Source organism: Carcharodon carcharias, chromosome 6, assembly GCF_017639515.1.
Source record: "Carcharodon carcharias isolate sCarCar2 chromosome 6, sCarCar2.pri, whole genome shotgun sequence".
NCBI classification, from domain to species: Eukaryota; Metazoa; Chordata; class Chondrichthyes; order Lamniformes; family Lamnidae; genus Carcharodon; species Carcharodon carcharias.
This window is the reverse complement of record NC_054472.1, coordinates 34763671-34786404: the sequence shown is the minus strand read 5'-3', so window position 1 is coordinate 34786404 and position 22734 is coordinate 34763671. Positions and strand designations below refer to the sequence as shown.

At 43.3% G+C, this 22734-nt stretch overlaps 1 protein-coding gene across 1 annotated transcript in view; it reads right to left on the bottom strand.

Moving 5' to 3' along the window:
* Nucleotides 1-12253: 12253 nt before the first annotated feature.
* Nucleotides 12254-22734, bottom strand: part of timm21 (translocase of inner mitochondrial membrane 21) — a 62248-nt gene continuing 51767 nt past the window's right edge. Inside the window, exon 7 of the mRNA XM_041189128.1 lies at nucleotides 12254-13247. Coding sequence (XP_041045062.1) covers nucleotides 13229-13247 — 19 coding nt within the window. The 3' untranslated portion in view covers nucleotides 12254-13228. The remainder of the gene's footprint in view (nucleotides 13248-22734) is intronic.

Below are 22734 nucleotides of genomic sequence, written 5' to 3'. Positions count from 1 at the left end.
TCATGTGACAATGTTATATGAGTTGGGACTTGTTCATAATTTACAGAATAACTTCATTACAATTTTTAAAACCCTGCATGAAACCTCATCCCGCCAGTGGATGAGGTTTCATGTTTTCTCTATTTGCCGCTGGGGCTCCTGGCCTGCCCGCCAACCTTAAGGTTGGACAGGCAGGTCCTTTAATTGGTTAAGTGATCCTGTCAATGGCCTGAACGTCATCCCGTGTCATTTTACACATCGGCGTGTGGGCCCCGCCCCCTGCTCGCCAATGGCAAAATTCTGTCCATGACCTTTGAGAGAAAAAAATTCTCTTCATTCCCAAATGGGAGACCCCTTATTTTTAAACTGTGTCCCCTCGTTGTATTCTTTCCCCAAGTCACCTATCAACACCAGCACAATATCACTTTAGTCCCCAGCCCTAGCCTGGCCCCCCTTGTGGAGGGACCAGAAATGACTGTTTGATCCAAGAAGCTCATGGTCATTGGTTTCCACTGTGCTGTCAAGGAGACAGCTTCCAGTCTCAGTAGGTACAATCCATTCGGCTTGTTAGTAATGGACAATTGACGTGAGAGCTGGTAATTCTGTCAACACCAGCTTCAGTGACACGTTACCACTTTAATGACACTTTATCAACCTTCGTGAGAGTCTACTAACTTCAGTGAGGTTTCATCCCATAGTTGCTTTGTTATTGGACTAGTAATCCAGAGGCCTAGACTAATGATTTAGAAATTTGATTTCTAATTCCAATGTAGAAGCTAGGGAATTTATTCAGTTAATTAAATAAAAGTTAGTTTCAATAATGGAAACCATGAAACTACAGGATTGTTGTGGAAACTCATCTGATTCATCAATGTCCTTTAAGGAAGGAAATCTGCTGTCCTTACTAAGTCTGACCAATGTGTGACTCCAATCCCACAGTAGTGTGGTTGACTCCTACCTTCCCTCTGAAATAGCCTAACAAGCCTCTCAGTTGTATTCATTAAAGATGGCTCACTACCACCTTCCCAAGGGCAATGAGGAATGGACAGTGCTTTATAAAGGTCCACTTTATCTTTCATAACTTCCTTGCTTTTGTTCTCAATGCCTCTCTGTAAAGCTCAGGATCGCATATTCCTTCTGATCCATTTTCTCAACCTGTCCTGCAAACCTTCAATGATTTGTGCACACTTACCCCAGCTCTCTCTGTTCCTGCATCCTCTTGAGAATTGTACCATTTAAATTACATTGCCTCTCCTCGTAATTCTTACCAAAGTGTATCACTTCACACGCTGTGTCAGGGTGAGGTGAAGCATATGAGTGTTAGGCATGAGTCCTTATTGGTAGAGAATGTTGTTAAGTGAGGGATGGGGGAATGCTGAATAGAGCGGCAGCTGAGGTTGGTGGTATAATTGATAGAATATGGCATTTGAAGATGCGCTCACCTTGAATACTCTTTTAATGTCATTAATAGGGTTCTGGATGCTCCATTATTGAGTACATTTAAGAATGAGATGGCTAGATTTTGATCTCTCAGTGAATCATGAGATATTGGAAATGGGTGGGAAAGTAGAGTTGAGGCAGGATCATGCAGCCATGATTGTACTGAATGGAGGAGCAGACTCAGGGGGCCATATGATTTACTCCCGCTCCGATTTCCTTTTTTACGTTCTTGCAGCCCTGCATCCAGGTGCTTAGGACTAAACTCTTGGATTTGCATCTGTTCCCACTGCCTTCACATCATATGTTTGAGGGCCTCCTCCTTCCATGCCAATTGAAACATTTCCCCCTCCTTTCCACATCCTCCACCAAGAATTCTAGTGCAACATCAGAAAACCTTGGTGCAGACTCTCTCCCAGGGCCAGCCATTGTTCTTTGTTGCACAGCACTATTCCAAATGATGGTGCTTCCTGCAGTCATAAGAGGTGCAGGCTAGCTTTAATTAGTGCTGTCTTGCTTTAAATAATGCTAACAAGTAATGAAATCAGGGCTTTTGTTGATGCATGCAGCCAATGAACAGCGCAATTAGCACTGGGTGCACACAGCAATCTGGTAATGAGCAGACAGCATGCATTATGCTGAGTGGGTACAGGTTAATCATGTATGCAATCCCTCTCCCATTCTCAGGGGCTATCCAATTTAGCCCCCAGTACCTTTAGCAGCAGTATTTTGCATGAAATGAAGGACCTAACTGCTAATACCTTGCATCGAGTGTCTATGTGACCCAGTGTTGTACTTTAGATAGACATTTGCATTTTCAGACTAAACATCTGGTAATCCAGTCAGGTCCCAGCAACTTGTTTCACAAAATGAAATCTCTGAAGAACAGCATGTCTTTGGGTGATTTGATTTTTGTCACCCACTAATACTTTAATCTTCCTCCAGTTCTATGGCAAACTAAATGACAGAATTATACTATGTAATTTTCCTGTAACAATGTGCTTCAAACAAGGTTCTTTTAATAATCACAAATTAGCATAGCATATTTTTGTATTGGAGGAAAAAGGAAGATTTTTGTTTATTTGGCAACTTTCATGACCTCACAATGTCTAAAAATGGAATGTTGTGTAGTTACTGAGGTAATGTAGCCAAATATAACAGCTAAGATGTGTAGAGCTGCAGGGGGATAAATGACCAGTTCTGTTTAAGTAATTTTGTTTAAGGGATAGATGCTCATCAGGAGAGCTCCCCATCAATATATTGCATACCCTGAGTGGAAGTTGGAGACTCAGTTGAACACTCATAGAACCTGCAACAGAGTAGCACTGAGGTGACAGCTAATATCTCTGGAATCGTGCCTGAACCCACCCATAAACTTCAGATTCAAAGGGGAGTTGCTACCACTGAGCCAAGGCTAACACTTGTATGTATGTAGGTATTTGAATGTATTGTAGAACTTCAAATAAAATTGTATGGCTTCCAAAATGGAAAACAGACATCTGTACCAAACAAACATGGACAATAGTTAAAGGTTAGTCTCCTAGCAGTGCTAATCTGTTTAGCTTAATCCACTGTAAGAAAATTAACAATTATGAACAGAATACTTCAGGCCCTCTTTTCACCTTTCATATCACACTACTGGATCACAGCACAGAAGGTACCCAAGGGCAGTGCATAAAGAAATGATTGATTAATAGCACTGAAAGATTTCTCCACAGCCTTTCAGTTATTGCAATGGCACAGTTCCCCATTCAGATTAATCAATGTTGAATCCACATTAATCAATGATAAAAGATCAAAAAATAAACAAATGTTAAATTTCAGATTATGGTGAATTTGTGTCTATTCATGCCCTGCAGCTCTCAGGTTTCAGCCCTGCTGCCTGCTCATGATCCATGCATCAGAAGCAGATAGCAGAAGTTGTGATTTACTGGTAGGAAGCTATATGGTAACAGGATCTGCAGAGAACACAGCTCCTGCAATTTGGAAGTCCTATTATTATTCTGAATAGGTGCCAGATTTTATTTAATCTCGGAGTTTGGCAACAACAGAAAGCCAAGGTACACAGTCAACTGCTGAAAAAAGTCTTTTTAGCAGAAAGTGAATGAAGATTGGATTCGTTATTATGATCTTCGTCATGTACTCATCTGCCCACCACCATCCAATGCCCCATTAGGAATGCATGGTATGGTCTAGTTGCAGTAGCTGTTCCTGTTCAGGTACTGGTTGAAATGCTACAATTTTTAAAAATTCATTCATGGGATGTGGGCTTCGCTCGTTAGGCCAGCATTTATTGCCCGTCCCTAGTTGTCCTTGAGAAGGTGGTGGTGAGCTGCCTTCTTGAACCACTGCAGTCCATGTGGTGTAGGTACACCAACAGTGCTGTTAGGGAGTGAGTTCCAGGATTTTGACCCAGCGACAGTGAAGGAATAGCAATGTATTTCCAGATTAGGACGGTGAGTGACTTTCAGGGGAACTTGCAGGTGGTGGTGTTCCCATCTATCTGCTGCCCTTGGCCTTCTAGGTGGTAGTGGTCGTGGATTTGGAAGGTGCTGTCGAAGGAGTCTTGGTGAGTTCCTGCAGTGCACCTTGTAGATGGTACACACTGTTGCTACTGTGCATCGATGGTGGAGGGAGTGAATCTTTGTGGATGTGGTACCAATCAAGGGGGCTGCTTTGTTCTGGATGGTGTCAAGCTTTTTGAGTGTTGTGGGAGCTGCACTCATCCAGGAAAATGGGGAGTATTCTATCACACTCCTGACTTGTGCCTTGTACATGGTGGACAGGCTTTGGGGAGTCAGGAGGTGAGTTACTCATCGCACAATTCCTTACCTCTGACCTGCTCTTATAGCCACAGTATTTATATGGCTAGTCCAGTTCAGTTTCTGGTCAATGGTAACCCCCCAAGATGTTGATAGTGGGGATTCAGTGATAGTAATACCATTGAACCTCAAGGGGCGATGATTGGATTCTCTCTTATTGGAGACTGTCATTGCCTGACACTTGTGTGGTGTGAATGTTACTTGCCAATTGTCAGCCCAAGCGTGAATATTGTCCAGGTCTTGTTGCATTTGGACATAGACTCTTCAGTATCTGAGGAGTCGCAAATGGTGCTGAACATTGTGCAATTATCAGTGAACATCTCCACTTCTGACCTTATGTTGGAAGAAAGGCCATTGATGAAGCAGCTGAAGATGGTTGGGCCGAGGACACCACCCTGAGGAACTCCTGTAGTGATGTCATGGAGCTGAGGTGACTGACCTCCAACGACCACAACCATCTTCCTTTGTGCCAGATATGACTCCAACCAGAGGAGAGTTTTCCCCCTGATCCCCATTGGCTCCAGTTTTTTCAGGGCTCCTTGATGCCACACTCTGTCAAATGCTGCCTTGATGTCAAGGGCAGTAACTCTCACTTCACCTCGGGTGTTCTACTCTTTTGTCCATGTTTGAACTGTGGCTGTAATGAGGTCGGGAGCTGAGTGGCCCTGGTGGAATCCAAACTGGGCATCAGTGAACAGGTTATTGCTAACCAAATGCCACTTGATAGCACTGTTGATGACCCCTTCCATTACTTTACTGATGATCGAGAGCAATCTGATGGTAATTGGCTGGGTTGGATTTGTCCTGCTTTTTGTGTACAGGGCATATGTGGGCAATTTTCCACATAGCCAGCTAGGTGCCAGTGTTGTAGCTGTACTGGAACAGCTTGGCTAGAGGCGCAGCAAGTTCTGGAGCACAAGTCTTCAGTACCTATTACCGGAATATTGTCAGGGCCCATATATCCAGTGCCTTTAGCCATTTCTTGATATCATGGGGAGTGAATCAAATTGGCTGAAGAATGGCATCTATGATGCTGGGGACCTCTGGAGGAGACCAAGATGGATCATCCACTCGGCACTTCTGGCTGAAGATTGCAGCAAAAACTGTGCAACATGTACCTGGCCTAGGGAGCGGGAATGATCAGTCAAGGTTCCTACTCCTAATGGCTGTTCATTAACCTCCCTGCTGGAAATACATATGTATGATGTCAGATGGAGGAGAGGGTCAAGATTTGTTGTACGGGCCATTACTATTTAATAGCCTGTCAGCATTCACTGTTCAGTTGATACACAATGAATGAGCACTTGGGCAAGTTATGAAAGGGTTGTGAACACCTGTGGAAGCAAAGCCCAGGATGAAGTGGAGAAAATTGACTTTTTTAAAAATGCAGAATTGTACATAAAGAATGACATTGTCCATGTTACTAAAATATTTTGTTGGACTTTTTCATCTGTGTAAGGAGAAAGGCAAGATTTTCATATAGTTCCTCCTCTCCTCATGAAGTATTATTTGAGTGCATTCATATTAGTAGAAGAAGCTGGCAAGGACTCTGCCTCCCACCCCGTTCCCCCCAATGCCTCCTCATTCCCCCACCCCCTACTGAAGGAAAGTATTTGGAGCCACAACAGCTTCAGGACAGAAAGGTTGAATATATGAAAAAAATCTAAATACGTACAGAATTACAATTTGCATCACCTAACTTAATTGAAGGTACTCACGAAAATAAAAGTCTGAAGTAGACTGAAGAACCAAACTGTAAAGCAGAACACTAGTGAATTATTAACCATTTTCCTGTTCCACTGATGATTCAAAGTACTTTGATCCAGTGAAAACTGTATTTCGTTCAACATTAGAACCTCCAGTCCCAAAAGTCCCAGCTTCAAGTTCTATTACAATGATGCCTCTAAATGTCAAAGCTTTTCTAATAATGATTTGGAAGCTCAAATATCAGCAAAGGCTTGGATTGAAATTCTAAACCCCTCCAAAGCAAACAATCAGCAACTAGCATTTCAGCATGGTTCTCTCAATCTCCCACTGTAATTTTGGCAGAAGATTGAAGAAACCCTAAGACAAGCAGGTTAAAAAGTTTCAAACAGCAGTCTATGCTGTGCCTTCAAAGTTTTGGCCAATCTCATGCTTAGAGGAAGACTTGGCGTACACATTGGAATTCTGCCTTGAAGTTTTCACGCTGGAACTATTATTCTACCTTTCCCACATTTATCCTTTCATGGGATGTGGGCCTCACTGGCAAGGCAAGCATTTCTTGCCCATCCCTAATTGCCCGTGAGCTGAGTAGCTTGCTAGACCATTTCAGAGAGTAGTAAAGAGTCAACCACATTACTGTGAGTTTGGAGTCACATGTAGGCCAGACCAGGTAAGGATGGCAGGTTTACTTCCCTAAAGGATATTAGTGAACCAGATGGGTTTTTATGACAATCAACAATCACTATTACTGAGACTAGCTTTTAATTCCAGATTTTATTAATTTAATTTCAATTCCACCAACTGCCATGCTGTGATTTAAATCCAAGTCCCTTGAGCATCAGCTTGGGCCTCTGGATTACTAGTCCAGTGACATTACCAGCCACCAGCTCCCCTAATCCCCACATCATCCTGCATGTGAATGCTTACCACCATGGAAGCTATGATTCTTTTGTTCTCTGGCCATCAAAAAGACCAACATTGTTCAGCCAGAACAATGGGTCAGGATAATTACTTGAAGACCAGAGCCACCCTGGCTGATGAAGCTGTTCCTTCATCTGAAGAAAGATACTGGCAACAGACTCAGTTAAGCCTTATGTGCTACACACATCATTATTGAAAGGGTCATCAGCATTGTGGAATCTCACTTTAGCCCCGCAAGGATGTCAAAGAGTATAGAGGCATGCATAATTTTGCTGCTCAAAGGAATTGGATCTTCTATCTATAGAAGATGAAGAGAAAGAAAGCAAAGGTTTCAGTCTCCTGATGATAACTAGGGTGCCCAGGAAAGAGAGAAAGGAATTTCAGATGATACAGGCAGGAGTTGAGCTATGTGTCAAAGGCTACCCCCTTTCTTAGCTCTCTATCATCTGTATATCTTTAGTTTCAATTGCAGCCTACTCCACGCCGTTGCTAAACTCATTTCATCCATGAATCCCACCTCCTGCTCTCTTGGTCAATTTCCATTAAATTGATGAACATCTTCTGGACCCCCAAACGAGCTGAGATTGCCAATTTTTTTCTCCAGTACTATTCCCCTCCCACCAAATCTGCCATTATTAGGTACTCCTCAAGAAGAACATGCTCAAACGCCCTATCCTTGCAAACTACTGCCCTATCTGCTACCTTCAAGGTCTTTGAAGGTGTTGTCACCTTCCAAGTTCATGCAAATCTCTCCCAAATCCTGTGCTTGAATCACTCCAATCAGCACAGAATTGAAACACCTGTAAATAAAGTCATAAATGGCATCCTCTGAGACTGAGATAATGGCGCATGATTGCATTTCGTTTTCCTCGAGTTCTCTGCTGCCTTTCACATAGTCGTCCATATTTTCTTCTCAATTCCCTCTCCTTAGTTCTCCAATTTTATTGCACTTTCCTTGCTTAGGTCCATTCTTAAATATTCGACTGTGGCCAGATCAACTCCAGCAATGGCTTCCCTTCTAACCATACACTGTTATCTCCAAAGTACCTCAGTCACCCAAACTTAGTCCCTCCATCTAAATGTTGCCCTTTGGCGATAGACAAATGTACACTAAACACACCCAACTCTACTTCTCTCAACCCCTCTACATTCTGTGTGCTGCCAGTATGCTGGTCCAACATCTGGTCGCAAATTAGTCCAACTAAACAATGAGAAAATCAAAGCAATTATTTTCAGTCCTTAGCACAAACTTTGCACCCTTGACACCAACTCCCCAGACACTACCTCAGGTTAAACCAAACTGTTTGCAATTTTGCTGCTCCTCCTAAGATTCTGACCCCACATGCTCTTCATAACAGATTTTATAAGACGGTTATGTTTTGAAATGTACTTTTAACTCAAAATAAAACAGAGAATTCTAGTAAAACTGAGAATTCTGGATTAACACCTCAGCTTGGAGACAGGCCAAGTAATCTGGTTACCATGGGCAGAGAAACTCAAACAGAACTCCACTGAAGTGTAATGGCCTTGATCCATTAGATGCCTTGACCAATTTAGAGACAATGGATTCCTGGTCTTTTTTTTTTACTTGTTCACATGATGGAGGTATGGCTGGCTAGGCCAGCATTTATTGCCCATCCTTAATTGCCTTTGAGAGCTGAGTGGATTGCTCAGCTATTTCTGAGGGCAGTTAAGAGTTAACCACATTGCTGTGGGTTTGGAGTCACATGTAGGTCAGACCAGGTAAGGATTTCCTTCCCTAAAGGACATTAGTGAACCAGATGGGTTTTTACGACAATTGTTTCATGGTCCAGATTTTTTTTATTGAATTCGAATTTCATCATCTGCTATAGTGAGATTTGAACCTGGATCCCCAAAGCATTACTGTGGATCTCTGTATTACTAGTCCAGCAACAATACCACTATGCTATTGCCTCCCCCAAAACCTGGCACTGCAGAGTGGGGCAGGGAGTGCGGGTTCTGGCTACTGAAGACATAGTGGAACGTGAGACATTTTTAGACAAGGAAGAGATGAAGAAGTTGAAAAGGAGCCACAGCATCCTGACAGATAAAAAGGGCTGCTTCTAGGGCATCAAGATCTAGGTGCAAGGGAGGTTCAGAGGGATTTATGTTCAAGCATTTCTCCTGACCCTTACCACTTCAGCCATCCAGAAAAATAAAGATTCACACTCCAAATACACAAAAGATACTCAACTCTGCTGGAAATCCAGAGCCCCTCATCCACTACCACCTGTTGCATCTGCAGTATGCAAAAGATGAGCACACCCACCATGGTTAATCCCAGCCAGCCCCTGTTTCGACCCGTCCCACCCCTGCACTGTCACTGGGGCACCATTACTATATGGAAAACAAAAACAAAAATACCTGGAAAAACTCAGCAGGTCTGGCAGCATCTGCAGATAGGAGCACGGTTAATGTTTCGAGTCCGAATAACCCTTCAACAGAACTAAAAATAAAGACAAAAAACTGCGGATGCTGGAAATCCAAAACAAAAACAAAACAAAACAAAACTCCTCGCGGAGGCTGAGCGTCAACTCACAGACACTTCCTCCTACCTCTCCCTGGACCATGACCCCACCACTGAACATCAAGCCTTTGTTTCCAGGACTGTCACTGACCTCATCCCCTCTGGAGATCTTCCTCCCACAGCTTCCAACCTGATAGTTGCCCAACCTCGGACGGCCCGCTTCTACCTCCTACCCAAAATCCACAAACAGCACTCTCCCGGTAGACTGATCGTGTCAGCTTGCTCCTGCCCCACAGAAATCATTTCTCGTTATCTTGACTCCCTTCTCTCTCCCCTTGTCCAGTCCCTTCCCACCTACATCCATGATTCCTCTGACATCTTACGTCACATCAACAATTTCCAGTTCCCTGGCCCCAACTGCTTCCTCTTCACCATGGACGTCCAATCCCTCTACACCTCCATCCCCACCAGGATGGTCTGAGGGCCCTTAGCTTCTTCCTCGAACAGAGGCCCGAACAATCCCCATCCACCACTACTCTCCTCCGTCTGGCTGAACTTGTTCTCACACTGAACAATTTCTCCTTCAACTCCTCTCACTTCCTCCAAATAAAAGGTGTGGCTATGGGTACCCGCATGGGCCCCAGCTATGCCTGTCTCTTTATGGGGTATGTGGAACATTCCTTGTTCCAGTCCTACTCCGGCCCCCTTCCACAACTCTTTCTCCGGTACGTTGATGATTACTTCTGTGCTGCTTCATGCTCTCATCAGGACTTGGAAAAATTTATTAATTTTGCTTCCAATCTCCACCCCTCCATCATTTTCACGTGGTCCATCTCTGACACTTCCCTTCCCTTCCTTGACCTCCCTGTCTCAATCTCTGGTGATAGACTGTCCACCAATATCCATTACAAGCCTGCCGACTCCCACAGCTTCCTCGACTACAGCTCCTCACACCCCACTTCCTGTAAGGACTCCATCCCATTCTCTCAGTTCCTTCGCCTCCATCACATCTGTTCTGATGATGCTACCTTCAAAAACAGTTCCTCTGACATGTCCTCCTTCTTCCTTAACCGAGGTTTTCCACCCACGGTGTTTGACAGGGCCCTCAACCATGTCCGGCCCATCTCCCGCGCATCTGCCCTCACGCCTTCTCCTCCTTCCCAGAAACATGATAGGGTCCCCCTTGTCCTCACTTATCACCCCACCAGCCTCCGCATTCAAAGGATCATCCTCTGCCATTTCCGCCAACTCCAGCATGATGCCACCACCAAACACATCTTCCCTTCACCACCCCTGGCGGCATTCCGTAGGGATCGTTCCCTCCGGGACACCCTGATCCACTCCTCCATCACCCCCTACTCCTCAACCCCCACCTATGGCACCTCCCCATGCCCACGCAAAAGATGTAACACCTGCCCCTTCACTTCCTCTCTCCTCACCATCCAAGGGCCCAAACACTCCTTTCAAGTGAAGCAGCATTTCACTTGCTTTTCCCCCAACTTAGTCTACTGTAATCGTTGCTCCCAATGCGGTCTCCTCTACATTGGAGAGACCAACATAAACTGGGCGACCGCTTTGCAGAACACCTGCGGTCTGTCCGCAAGAATGAGCCAAACCTCCCTGTCGATTGCCATTTTAACACTCCACCCTGCTCTCTTGCCCACATGTCTCTCCTTGGCTTGCTGCATTGTTCCAGTGAAGCCCAATGCAAACTGGAGGAACAGCACCTCATCTTCCGACTAGGCACTTTACAGCCTTCCGGACTGAATATTGAATTCAACAACTTTAGGTCTTGAACTCCCTCCTCCATCACCACCCACTTTCTGTTTCTTCCCCCTTCCTTTTGTTTTTTCCAATAAATTATATAGATTTTTCTTTTCCCACCTGTTTCCATTATTTTTAAATATTTTTAAATCTTTTATGCACCCTCAACCCCACTAGACCAAAACTTGAGTGCCCTACCATCCATTCTTAATTAGCACATTCGTTTAGATAATATCACCAACTTCAATACCTATGTGTTCTTTTTTCTGTGACATCTTTTGATTATCTGCACCTAGATTTTTCTTTTCCCACCTATTTCCATTATTTTAAAATATTTTTAAATCTTTTATGCTCCCCCAGCCCCACTAGAGCTATACCTTGTGTGCCCTACCATCCATTCTTAATTAGCACATTTGTTTAGATATATATCACCAACTTCAACACCTATGTGTTCTTTTGTTCTGTTGTCTGTGACATCTTTTGATGATCTGCTTCTATCACTGCTTGCTTGTCCCTGCAACCACACCCCCCCTCCATTTCTCTCCCCCCACCCAACGCCCCCCCCCACCCCCACCCCCACACACACACACACACACACACACACACCTTAAACCAGCTTATATTTCACCCCTTCCTTGGATTCACTTAGTTCTGTTGAAGAGTCATGAGGACTCGAAACGTCAACTCTTTTCTTTTCCGCCGATGCTGCCAGACCTGCTGAGTTTTTCCAGGTAATTCTGTTTTTGTTTTGCTCCTATCACTACTTGCTTGTCCCTACAACCACACCACCCCCCTCCACTTCTCTCCCCCCACCCAACCCCCACCCCCCACACCTTAAACCAGCTTATATTTCACCCCTTTCCTAAGAGTCACTCAGTTCTGTTGAAGGGTCATGAGGACTCGAAACATCAACTCTTTTCTTCTCGCCGATGCTGCCAGACCTGCTGAGTTTTTCCAGGTAATTCTGTTTTTGCCTTCAACAGAACTGTTGAAGGGTCATTTAGAATCGAAATGTTAACTGTGCTCCTATCCGCAGATGCTCCAGACCTGCTGAGTTTTTCCAGGTATTTTTGTTTTTGTTTTGGATTTCCAGCATCTGCAGTTTTTTTGCTTTTATATTACTATATGGAGATGGTCATAAGTGGCATTCAACATTTATTGCATTAACTGTTGCAATAATCCTATATATAACTAGCACCTGTGAAGTCCATGTTCATTCAAAGTGTTTTCTTAAATTTTCTATGCCGGCTCCTACATGATGCTCCCCTTTTGCTGCCAGCTGTGGTGGAAGCAGGCTGCCGAATTTGCTGTCCCATGCCTGAGATGATCTTGGCGGCCGTCCTCTGGTTGCCTGGCAGGTGCAGGAGCCTCCTTTGTCATTGAGATTACCTGAGGCACTAGTGTCACTGGCAGAGGGGCTGAGGATGTCCACATTCGGAGTGCCCAGAGAGGTGCCCCTAGATACAGCATCCTCTCTTCCCTTGAAAGGCACAGTTGTACCTCCCTGCCCACCTGAGATGGACATGGACCTGGTGGTGACTTCAGATGCCTCACACTCTTTTTTATCTTGCATCAGCTCCCTTGAACTCAGTGACAAAGTGATGATATGCAGATCTGCCACCGAAGGGACTGCCAGATGTGACTCTCTATGAGAGTTGCCAATCTTTCGATGGAGGTGACCTTGGGCACAGATGAGAGGAAGATTGCAGCACACATGGCCTGGGTGGACTTCTCCGCTGTCTGAGCCAAAGCATGTATACCCTCTGGAAACTCTGCCTGATCATCATGCTCTTCACATAGAACTTCCAGCTACTGTTGCCTTATGGTCAACTCCAAAGACTCATCATCAGCCTGCTTCTCAGCATGTGCCTGATCTCCCACCCTGCTCTGACTGTCAGAAGTCTCAGTTGTCACAACCTCTGGTAGCTGGTTAGGTGCTTGTGTGATGCTCGAAGCAGGTTATGACCCTGAATCCACCATCCTGCGCATATCCACCGAAATGAAAGTATCAGGATTGGTGCAGGCTGGGGGCAAGGATGTGATGCTGTACTCTCTGAGGTCCTCTCCTCCTCCTCTTTAGAGGTGGGCTGATGTCCCCCAGGGTGGCATGGCTCTATGGTCCTATGGTTGACCTGCATGAGAAAACAGAATGGTCAGGTCTATTCGACCCTTCAGGGGCCCACATATTCAGCTGTAACTCAAATGCATGTTTGTAACTTGGAAGGTGTGACCATCCCTCATGCACACTTAATGTTTTCCCCATGCCTGTTTCCAAGGCAACTCACCCTCATCAGACTGTACTCTGGCCTCTCCATTCACGATGGAGCAGCCATCCTGGTATCCCATCAGCTCTAACATTGTTGATTTGTTATATTATGCGTGAAGAGCTAGGAGCTAATTATTATGTGAATAAATATCCCAGGGTGCCATATTCACTGCTGCATTGCAGTCATGTGCCAAGGAACAATGTATCAGTCTATCAATCTAACTGCCATATGGAGAACTGAAAGAAACACACTCAATGAAGCTCCAGCGTTTTGAGTCTAAAGTGCAATTATTTCTAGCTTATGGGAACTGGAAGGCATAACATGGTGGCAACGGTTGTCTGTGGGTAAAACCCCAAACATTTTAAACAAATTTAATGCTGAAATAGATTCAAAAATCAACTGTAATTAGTGCCAGAGAAAGAAAGAAAAAAGCTGAGTTAATTGTGCATAAACATAATGGCCGCCACAGCAATAAACACATAGCTCCAGCCCATGATTAATTAGGAGGCTAATGATGCCGTTGAGGCATTTGAGAAGTTTAAACAGAAGTGCAGACTAACATTCAGTAGCTTTCTAAAAGGCACTAGCAAAAAGGAAAGAGTCAGCTGCATCATTTTATGGGCAGGAGAGACTTTAATACCTGGGAGCAGACAATTTTTAGAAAAATTCATCACACACCTCCAGCTAAAGCCAAATTGTCTGATCTACCATACAAATTTCAAGAGCTGAGGCAGGAAACAGGTGAACTTATTAACAATTTCTTAAAATAACTGAAAATGTAAATTCAAGGGCACAGGTGGAAGGCTGCTAGATGCTCATCTGCAGCTCTGCACACCCTGAAGTACAAAAAGGATTAATTGGAAAGGACATGCTCACAATATAACAGGCTATAGACACTGCCAGAGCACATGAAGTCATGAATTGATAGATGAAGACACTGACTACCCAAATGGTGAACTTTCAGTTAAGAGAAAGGCAGCAGCATTAATACAGTAAAACAGAGAGAAAGATTTGCAGGAGCTGCAAACACTCATATGAGTTCACAGACAGAAGGAAATGTGGATCAAACTGCAGGGCTTGTGGAAAGGCAAATCAAAAAATGTGCAAAATAAATAAAGAAAATGGCAAACAAGTTATCAGAGACAGAGCAACTAAACAAATGTATAAGAAAAAAACCCAAAACATCCATACCCTTGAAGATAACGATGAGTTTGAGAACACAGTATGCAAAGGAACCATACAAATGCATGAAATGGCTGGATGTGACTATGCCCAGAGACAGGATAGTCACATAACCATTCAGATCAGGAGGAGGCTGAGAAATAAGCCCACAACCATAAATTGAATCTGAAGCTTGATAATGCAGCACAGAGTTCAGTCTTTCTCAGAAGATCTGTCCTGAAAATTTGAAGGAAAATGGGTACCCAAGAAAAGGTCTCCTGAAACTGAGCAACATCATGCTAATGACATATGGGGGAACTGAAATTCAACAAACAACCCAAATCAGACGGACACACAGAGAAAATGATGTTAACGGTATGTTCTATGTCACTAAAACAGGCGGTCCTGCTACCCTGAGATTGAGCAGCTGTGAAGAGCTGCAGCTTATCTCAATGAGCCATGAGATGAAGGAGGCGGCACTGAGGGTTGAAGGTAGTACACCATATTGAGAAGCAATATGTTTCAGAAGTAATGAAGATCTGGTACAAATGTATCCAGATTGCTTTGGCAAGATGTTTGGATGTTTTGAAGATTTTGGATATCATATCATTATTGACCTAGTGATGCAACCAGTGATTCATTCCCCACATCAAATACCAATAGAACTAAAAGGGAAGTTTGAAAAAGAGCTCTAAGAGATGGAAAAAACAAAGATGATTGACAGAGTCACAGAACCTATAGATTGGGTAAATTCCAGCAGAAGAGAGAGAAGCCAAATGGATGGTTAAGAATTTGCTCAGTTCCCAAAGATCTTACTCAAACAACAAAGAGGAATCATTACCATTTTCAGCACTGGTAGGGGCAAAAGTTTTAAGCGAGCTTGATGCCAGAAATGGCTATTGGAATGTCAAGCTTGACGAAAAATCTTCACTGTTGACAAAATTCAACACATCCTTTGGCCAGTACAAATTGCTGTGTGAACCTCTTGGCCTCAAAGTGAGCCAGGATGTGTTCCAGCAGAAAGTAAACGAGTTGCAGACTACTACTCAAAGTTCCCTTTTACCCGAAAGTTGAAAAGTTTGAGAGCCATGACAATCATCTCGCCAGTATGAGTTTTCTACCCTGAGCAAGGAATACCTGAAAGAATAATATTTGACAATAGAACCCAACTCACCTCCAGAGAATTTAAGGAATTTGCTGAACAGTATGGGTTCAACATTATCACTTTGTCACCACAATATCCAAGGGCACACAGGTTTATAGAAAGACATGTCCAGACATTCAAGAGAATTCTCAGAAAATGCCAAGAGATGAAGGAAGATCTAAAACTTGTCTTATTGTCACTTCAATCTACACCTCTCAAGGCTGACATGAAATGACTTGTGGAGCTGTTGAAAGGAAGAAAGTATATCTCTATCAAGCAAGATACTTCCTCCAAGTGACAAGGAGGAAGTAAGCCAACAACTCCCTGATGCACAGGTAGAAGGGTCAACACTTGAACATGCATGCTAAATCCCTGCCTGAGCTGTTGAAAGGACGAACTATACGTGTACAGGATCCATTCATGAAAACCTGGAAGCCAGCAAAAGTTGTTGATGAAGCTGAAACTCCAAGGTCATACATCATTGAGACTGAAACTGGTAAGCAAATGAGAAGGAACAGACTCCATATTGAACTTATACCTGAGTTGATAAAGCAGAAAATATCATCAACAACACCAGCAACATCACTCCCAGCGAGTCAACATCAACAACAGCACCAACTGGCGGTACAACATCAACAACATCATCAACGAATGACACAACATTAGCAGCATCAAGCACAGCTCCTACAACACCAGGAGCAACACACAAGACGCCTGTGCAGCATGTCAACTGATCATTGAGAGCAATGAAAACCAAATCCACAAACAGATCCACCATCTAAGTGAAACCATGAATAATAATTTGCAAAAGGAAAACAGGTTAAAACAGACTCTTAAGGTATTTATAAAAGTCAAATGTTAACCTTTAGTTTAAAAAAGGTTAATGGTTGGAACAGTTTTATTGATACAGGGGAATTACATTTTTTTAAAAGGAGGACTGAAATATTGTTATATTATTCATAAAGAGCTAGGTACTAATTGTTGTCTGAATATATGTCTCAGGGTGCCATGTTTAATGCTGCACTGCAGTTACGTACTAGGTAACAATGTATCAGCCTATTCAGCTTACCAGCTATGTGGAGAGCTGAAAGAAGTACACTCAATGAAACTCCAGCATTTTGAGTCTATAGTGTGATTCTTTCTGACGTATGTGAACTAGAAGAAATAACAACCACCTTCTCCTGCATCGGGGTCAGAATAGCGAGGAGCGGGCCCGCCTCTGGTCAGTGCCCTCTCCCTTGTATTCTGCCATCTCTTCTCCTGTTGAGACACATGAAAATGGTGTCAGTGGCTGTACTAGAGCAAACACAACACCCAATTGCTTTGGATGCCCGCTGCAGCTTTTGTGGCCAGTAGCATGCATGTGGTATGGTGCACACCTGGAGTGACCTTGTGTGGGATCGGTAGTGCCAGGCTCACATCTCCTGACAGAACTGCAGCCATATCTTTCATATATATTGTTCTGATTTGGCATTTCTGGTTTCTCAATATTTGCATAAAGCAACTTGCTAATCAATGGTCTTCCTCTGCTATGATTTTCAGAGCTTCTTGAGTTATAGGTTGTAGCCCTTAAGTGAAATGTAAGCATCTGTCCCTAATGCTGTGGGTATACATCAACAGAAAAATATTCCTTGATGACTATGTAGGTGATGTGTGGTGCCCAAATCTGATTCTGGTAATGTTAAACTTTCTGACTCTTTCAGCTTGAGGAAATCTACATTGGCTGGGATTTTCTGTGCCCGCTGGCATTAGGTGTGTTCGTTAGCGTCAGCGGACAATGTGGCACGATCAGTTTCACGACTGCGTGAAACCAGTTTGCGATCGTCCGCTCAGCCCGCCAATGGTGGGCCGCGCTTCCTGACATCAGACAGCAGGAACCTCATTGTAATACATCAATATATAATTATAAGGCCAGCCTGCCGGACTCATTCTCCCCAAATGGATTGCCTGCCCATGTTGGCAGAAAACATGCTGATGTGTTTCACAACAGCACATAAGTGATGTGCACACTTTGCTCAGGACTTCAAGGTTTGTTTGCCTACCTTGCTTCGGTCAGGACTCACAGTCATCAGCGCCAGGCTTCACAGACAGCACCACATCACTTTTAGGGGGGCTCACCGGTAGGTCTCTACCTACCAAATCAGCCATATGTGGGTGGCTTTTCAATGGCTGCAGGGCAAGGTCTTGAATGGGGAAGTGGGAGAAGTGGCCTCAGGCAAAGGACGAGGCCGCAGGACGAGAGCTGTAATGGGGGTGGAGGGTAACCCAGGGTGTGTGTGGTGACACATGTTAACACTTGCAAGTGGCCTCAAGATGGTGAGGCCAGAGGAGATGAGGACAGATGGGCATGCGAGGGTATGTGTGTGAGAATGAGTGGTGATCTCCCTTGAGCTGGCAGTGAGTGAGATGCCAGTGAATGTGTGATGAGCTTACGTTTGAGTTTAATGTGCTGAGATGGTTGCCATAACCTGGCTGCATAGGTGAGATCATTTATCCTCTATCGGCATTGGATAGTCAATCTCTTCAGTGCAGCATTGGCAGTGACCACTGCTGCCACTGCCTGCCATGCTGGATTGGTGATGCTGCTGCCTGTCCTATGGCCAGAGCAGAGGTAGAGGGCATCATGGCAGGCTCCACATGGCATTCCAGTGATGCGTCATTAAACCTGGGGCTGCAGTCTTGTTGCCTTTTGTGGACATCATCCCTGCAGTAGTCATGGGCTGGGAGCAATGAGATGTGTGCGCACGACTGGACTTAAAATATGGCACCTGGCGTGATGAAGTGGCGAGGTGTTGGAATGGTGGGTGAAAGAGAACCTGCCCATCTTGGAAATGGTGTGTTTCCCGAGAATGCATAAGGAGTGTGAAGGGTTTGGCAAGATACAGTGTGAAAACCCGCTACCTCACTTAGTGCACATCTGGGACTATGTTATGTGAAAATGTTACATCATTTACTTTTGGGAAATAGAACATTGCTTGTTGCTGGAATATGGATTCAATCTTACGAACAAATGATTTAGGAGCAGGAGTAGGCCACTCGGCCCCTCGGGTCTACTCTGCCATTCAATAAGATGATGGCTGATCTGATTGTAACCCGAGCTTCACATTCCCGTCTAGCCCCGATAACCTTTCACCCCTTGCTTATCAAGAATCTGTCTACCTCTGACCTACAAATATTCAAAGACTCTGCTTCTACCATCCTTTGAGGAAGAGTGTTTCAAAGACTCACAATGCTCTCATCATCGCTGCCTTAAATGGGTGACCCCTTATTTTTAAACAGTGTCCCCTAGATCTAGATTCTCCCACAAGAGGAAACATCCGCTCCACAACCACTCTGTCAAGACTCCTCAGCATCTTACATGTTTCAATCAAGTCACTTCTTACTCTTCTAAACTCCAGCAGATAAAAATCTAGCCTGTCCAACCTTTCCTCATAAGGAAGCCCGCCATTCCAGGTCTAAGTCTCGTAAATCTTCTCTGAACTGCTTCCAAAGCATTTACATCCCTAAATAAGGAGACCAATACTGTACACAATACTCCAGATGTGGTCTCATTAGTGCTCTGTATAACTGAAGCATAATCTTCCTTCTCTTGTATTCAATTGCTCTCGCAATAAATGATAACATTCTATTAGCTTTCCTAATTACTCGCTGTACCTATATACTAGCCTTTTGCAATTTACACACTAGGACACCCAGATCCCTCTGCATCCCAGAGCTCTGCAATTTCTCACCATTTAGAAAATATGCTTTTTTTTATTTTTCCTGCCAAAATGGACAATTTCACATTTTCCCACACTAAACTCCATTTGTCAGATCTTTGCCCACTCACTTAACCTATCTATATTTTTTTGTAGCCTCCTTATGTCCTCTTTATAACTTACTTTCATGCCTATCTTTGTGTCATCAGCAAATTTAGCAACCATACCTTTGGTCCCTTCATCCAAGTTGTTTATATAAATTGTAAAAGGTTTAGGCCCCAGCACCGGGCTTTGAAGCACACCACTTGTTGCAGCTTGCTAACCAGAAAACAACACATTTAAGCATACTGTCTGTTTCCTGTTAGCCAGCCAATCTTCTAACCATACCAATATGTTACTCCCTATACCATAAGCATTTACTTTCCGCAATAATCTTTGATGTGGCATTATATCAAATGCCTTCTGGAAATCTAAGTACAGTACAACCACCAGTTCTCCATTATCCACAGCACATGTGATTTCTTCAAAGAACTCCAATGAGTTGGTTAAACATGATTTCCCTTTCACAAAACCTTGTTGACTCTGCCTGATTACCTTGATTTTATCCAAATGCCGTGCTTTAATGTCTTTAATAATAGCTTCTAACATTTTCTCTATGATGGATGTTAAGCCAATTGGCCAGTAGCTTCCTGCTTTCTCTCTCCTTCCCTTTTTGAATAAATTAGTTACATTTATTATTCTCCAACCTAATGGAACCTTACCCACATCTAGGCAATTCTGAAAAATTAAAACTGACGCATTAACTATGTCACTAGCCACTTCTTTTAAGACCCTAGGATGAAATCCATCAGGACCTTTGGACTTGTCAACCTGCATTTCAACAATTTGCTCGGATTCACTTTCCAGGTGATTGTAATTTTCCTGAGTTCCTCCCCCCTTACCATCTGCTGATTTACAGCCATTTCTGAGATATACTTCTAACCTCTATAGTGAACACCAATGCAAAATACCTGTTCAGTTCATCTGTCATCTCCTTATTTTCCATAAGTAATTCCCCAGTCTTACTTTCTATAGGACCAATGCTCACTTTTTAAAACGCTTTTCTCTTTCAAGTATCATAGAAACTCTTACTATCCGTCTTTATATTTATAGTTAGCTTTCTCTCGTACTTTGATTTTTACCTCTTTATTAATCTTTTAGTCATTCTTTGATGCATTTTATATTCTGTCCAATCTTCTGACCTGCCACCCATCTTTGCACAGTTATATGCTTTTTCTTGAAGTTTGATACTATCTTTAACTTTTTTAGTTAACCATGGATGGTGGGTCCTCCCTTGGAATTTTTCTTTCTCGTTGGAATATATCTATACTGTGTATTCTGAAATATCGCCTTAAATGTCTGTCAATGCATCTCTATTGACCTATCACTTAATTTAATTTGCCAGTTTACTTTAGTTAGCTCCACCTCCATGCTCTCATCATTGCCCTTATTTAATACTAGTCTTGGACCCACTTTTCTCTCCCTCAAACTGAATGTAAAATTCAATCATATTATGATCACTGCCACCATGATGCCACTTCACTATGATGTCACTAATTAACCCTATCTCATTGCACAGTAGCAGATCTGGTATAGCCAGCACTCTGGTTGGCTCCAGAATGTGCTGTTCTAGGAAACTATCCAGAAAACATTGCATGAACTCCTCATCTAGGCTACCATTGCCCATCTGGCTTTTCCAGTAGACTGAAATGTAGATTCATGGAGATTAAACTACCCATTATTATTGCTGTATCTTTCTGACAAGCTCCCACTATTTCTTCCTTTGTACTCTATCCTACCATGTGTCAGGGGGCTTATGCACAACTCCCACAAGTGACTTCTTGCCTTTATCATTTCTCATCTCCACCTAAATCGGTTCTACATCCTGGTTTCCTGAATTTAGGTCATCCCTCTCTATTGTACTAATACCATCATTAATTAATAGAGCCGCGCCTCCACCTTTTCCTGACTTCCTGTCCTTCCTGCATGTTATGTACTCTTCAATATTCAGGTCCCAATCTATGTCATCCTGCAACCATGTCTCTGTTACGGCTATCAGATCATACTTATTTATTTCTATTTGAGCTATCAGTTCATCTATTTTGTTTAGAAAGCTGCATGCATTCAGATAAAGAGCCTTTACTTTTGTTGTTTTATTATTTTTGTAGCCACAAACCTTATCTGCTGACTTACTCTAAGAATTGTACTTTATATTCCTTTTTGTCATGGTCTGTTTATCATTTCCCATATTAATATCTTTCTCTCTTGCCTCATCTCCAGTCTGTGAGTTACCACATCTTCCTAAATTTGATCCCTTGCCCCCACTATTTAATTTAAATCCCTCTCTACTTCCCTAGTTATGCAGTTTGCTAGAATACTGGTCCCAGCACAGTTCAGGTGTAGACCGTCCCAACGGTACAGACCCCACTTTCCCCAGTACTGCCCCACAAACCGGAACCCACTTCTCCCACACCAGTCTTCGAGCCAGACATTCATTCCTCTAATCTTATTTACCTTATGCCAATTTGCATGTGGCTCAAATAATAATCCAGACTATTACCTTTGAGGTTCTGCTTCTTAATTTGGTGCCTAGCTCCTCTGACAATTCAAAACCTCTTTCCTTGTCCTGCCTATGTCATTGCTACCTACGTGGGCCATGACAACTGGATCCACCCCCTCCAGGTTCCATTCCAGCCCTGAGCAGATGTCCTGAACCCTGGCACCAGGCAGGCAACACAGCCTTCTGGACTCTCAGTCTTTGCTGCAGAGATGCTATTGATGTTGTTGCGCAGATCTGAACTCCTTGTTGTGCATTGTTACAACACAAAAGCATAAGTTATACATTAATCAAATCATCAGGATGCTTAAACAATACTTCAGATACTTGGATCAATCAGAACATTGTGTCTGATGTGGCACGTACAGGGCTGTTTGCTATTAGACAAAACATTCTTACATTTTTCAGGAGGGGATGGCAATGGAAAGAAAAAGAGGCAGTTTGACCATAAGTAGCATCAAAGAAGGCATAATCAGACATCACATTGCTGGCCTAAACAAGTCCTAACGTGTTTATGTGATAGAGTTCCATTTCCTTGGTTAATTGTTCCATGAAGATTCTGAAAACTTTATATGCAAATCATCAAAATGGCAGAATGAAATTTCATAGGTAACTGGTGCAAAGTTTGGTGGGTTATTTTTTACAGTTGATTTTACTTGTTCAGACTCATCATCTCATTTTTTTTTGGATGGCATCTATCTTACAAAATTGTTATGCATTCTGTATGGTACAGTTAGCATGTGGTTATAGGTG